A 3,075-nucleotide genomic window follows, 5' to 3' on the forward strand; every position below is an offset into this window, starting at 1 on the left:
ATGCCCATGTACCTTCTGTGGTACATGGAATCATTTAAGGGGAGTTCTCACGTTACTAAAACAATATTGTAAAACATTGCTAGTTAGGACTGTGTTCCAACATGTATACACGCGGGCATTTTAATGAATCCCGACTGGTAAAACAAGTTGCGGTCACAAGTTCGAAATCCCAGGGAATTCACATAATAATAAAGATTATATTCACACCGTCGACTGTTAGTGGTATTGGATAAAAGCACACTACTTGATGCAAGACACACACAGCCAAGGCTTCTACCTGGGGGCAGGTGACGCATCATGTGACAGTTCTGGCTGTGAGATAGGGCTGAACACGACAGGTTGGAACACGTCTCGCGTCAGACTAAAGATAAACAATATTTTTCGAGTTTTAACAGAGTGTGTGACCTCCCTTCGAATGAGCTGCTTGGCAGAGGGGACCGTAAGCCGCTTGGCAGGGGATGTGTGAAAGGGCCAGATAATTGAGTTCACTCCAGTTCAGCTCTCCTCCATTCAGTTTGAGGCCATTCCATTCCATCCCATTTCACAAATGGCTGCTGGTGGGAGCCAAGTGGCCACACGTTATATGAAGTATCCTTAGCGCGCTCTGTACTTGACATCTAAAACTTGATCATTGTTCTTAATCAATGAAAAGCCCTTTCTTTTTTTCAACATATTGCTTAAGGATGTCCTTGTTGTCAAGCACTGTAATGTCTAGAAATATGTACTTGAGAAGCACATTGTCTGGTTTTATTATGCGTTATGTATAATTAGCACACTTTATAATGGCATTCAATATAAAGCGGGACCTGCAAATCCAAGGTGACAAAGGTGGAGAACATCGAGGTCAGGGATGTCAGGAAAGCAAGACATGCGCCCCATTATACACCATGGCGGGAGAGATGAAAGATTGAAGAGCATAGAGCTGGCTTTTATTTATTTCAAACTTGAGTTGAATTAAAATGTCTCTCTCTCCTCTCTCTTTCTTCTTTTCTCTCCGTCATTCCGCAGATGCCCCACGAGTCCACGGTGGAGCACGCGCACGTGGACATAGACGCCGAGTCCCCCCTGGCCACTCGCAACCGCCACTGCGTCGACTGCAAGGACCTGGATTGCAAGCGCAACCAGCTGACGCGCTCCATCAGCGAGATCAAACCTCCGCACCTGTTTCCTCTGGTGCCCCAGGAGATCACGCACTGCCACGACGAAGATGACGACGAGGAGGAGGAAGAAGAGGAGGAGTAAGGTGACGTCAGACAGAGACAAGCAAGCCTGATTTTTTTTTTGTTTTCTGTTTTCTTTAGTTTCTTTTTAAGTAAGAGAAACTAAAACGGCTCATAAGAAAAGGAAAAGGATTTAAGGCTCATAAGAGAAAAAAAAGCTTGATCAATTGGAGCGCAAGCGCGAATGAGACTAGGTATGGATGTGAGGAGGAGGACTACAGGAGTGGAGAGATGTGAGGAGGAGGACTACAGGAGTGGATGGGGAGTAGAGGTAGAGGGCGAGAGAGCGCATCACAGAGGGCTCCACTTTGCACACGGATCTTACAAAAGAATGTGTCTTTGCTGAGCATCATGCACCATCCGCAGTGGAGAAATGCCTCAGTCAAAGGAAGGACAGGGAGGCAAACCTCTAATGAATACTGTGTAGGCCAGGCTGATCAGAAAACCTGGTGTTACCCTATGATGAAAATACGAAAAAAAGAAGAAAAAAAAAAGTAATTTTTTATTTTGTGATGTCATGATAAAGATTATTTTTTTGTGGGCGAGGGGGATGATGACGGGGCTAAGGTTAAGGGAAGCGCTATTATATCTTAGGGGGTGGGGGTCATAATTTTAATCTATGGTGCGCAAAACCAACAAAAAACGGTTCTTACACACACACAAAGCAAAGAAACTCACTGTGGATCTTCTTTTTACCATCACTAAACCATGCAGAACGTCCGGTAGTTCCCGCCTGTTTACATACAAATCATCACATTTCAGATTGTATTGTATGATGATTTAGATTAAAACATTGAGCCAGTGGTGCATTACCGTAAACACGGTAAAAAGATGTTACTACACCCAAAAGCAAAAGCATTCAGTTTTAGACCACTGTTTCAGTGTGGTGCAAGTGCAGTGATTTATATAAAAAACCTCTTCTTATTTGCCAAGGAATCATGCATTTTATCCTTGTTTTATATGACTGCCTCTGCATACAAAAACTACAGAGGCCGCCTACTGCCTTTCAAACAACTCAGAAACCAAAGGGGTCTGACGAAAGAAGGCACAGGATCTTCTGCCATGTCAATTTTGACTGAAGCACAAGCTTACTTTTTTTTTTTTACTTTTACTTTCTTTTGACCATTACTGGAGTGTTGAGTGGCAGATTTTCCTCTTTAAACAAAAAGGAGCACATAAAAAGATTGCAGAATAAAAAACTCATGCTGCCTGTTACTTGGCAACCACAACAACCAAGCATCCGCATGTGGCCGTTTTTTTATTTTTAATTTTTTGTCCTTGAAATGGGAGCCATGCAAACCACGCTGGGCTAAGCGCTGCGTTGAGATGTGAGCTACTGCAAAAGCTATTTTCAGTCTTTTAAAGCTTGATAGTTTATTTTCAACTCCTGTTCAGAAGGTGAGACTGTTTCCAGAAACACCACTGCGCTCTAGTATGCTCTATTTCACAGACTCTAATCTCCAGCTCCCCCTCCATTCATAAGCACAGGACTCTATGCCATCTGCAGCAAACTGTATAGTCAAACTGTATACTTGTTGTTTGCCCCCATGGTAGATGGATTGAGCTATTCCCAATAAACAGGCAATAGGAAAACGTGGCCTTCACATGCAAATGCTGTAACTTGTTAATATGCTGTCACAATGGGACCTTGACAAGAATCAGAGATTCCACTGATGCTCTGTACTGTAGGCTTCAGTTGTATCAAGGCATTACAGGAAGCAGTCTGGTGGAGCTGTGTTGTTGGGCAGACCACAGGAAGCTCTGGCCACTGTAGTGTTGTAATAATAATAGGCATTGCTAATGCTAAACAGGCGAAGATGAGATGCCTTGAGAGATCCTGACTGTTCTCGTATTA

General features: G+C 43.4%; 1 protein-coding gene across 2 annotated transcripts in view; it reads left to right on the forward strand.

Annotated features, from left to right (window-relative positions):
* nt5c2b (5'-nucleotidase, cytosolic IIb) overlaps positions 1-1,763 on the forward strand; it is a 27,791-nt gene extending 26,028 nt beyond the window's left edge. For both annotated transcript variants that reach the window (XM_080847350.1, XM_080847351.1), the window contains exon 18: positions 1,009-1,763. In XM_080847350.1, the coding sequence (XP_080703476.1) occupies positions 1,009-1,242 (234 nt within the window). In that variant the 3' untranslated portion in view covers positions 1,243-1,763. The remainder of the gene's footprint in view (positions 1-1,008) is intronic.
* The last annotated feature ends 1,312 nt before the right edge of the window (positions 1,764-3,075 follow it).

This window comes from Sprattus sprattus, assembly GCF_963457725.1.
Source record: "Sprattus sprattus genome assembly, chromosome: 1".
NCBI classification, from domain to species: Eukaryota; Metazoa; Chordata; class Actinopteri; order Clupeiformes; family Clupeidae; genus Sprattus; species Sprattus sprattus.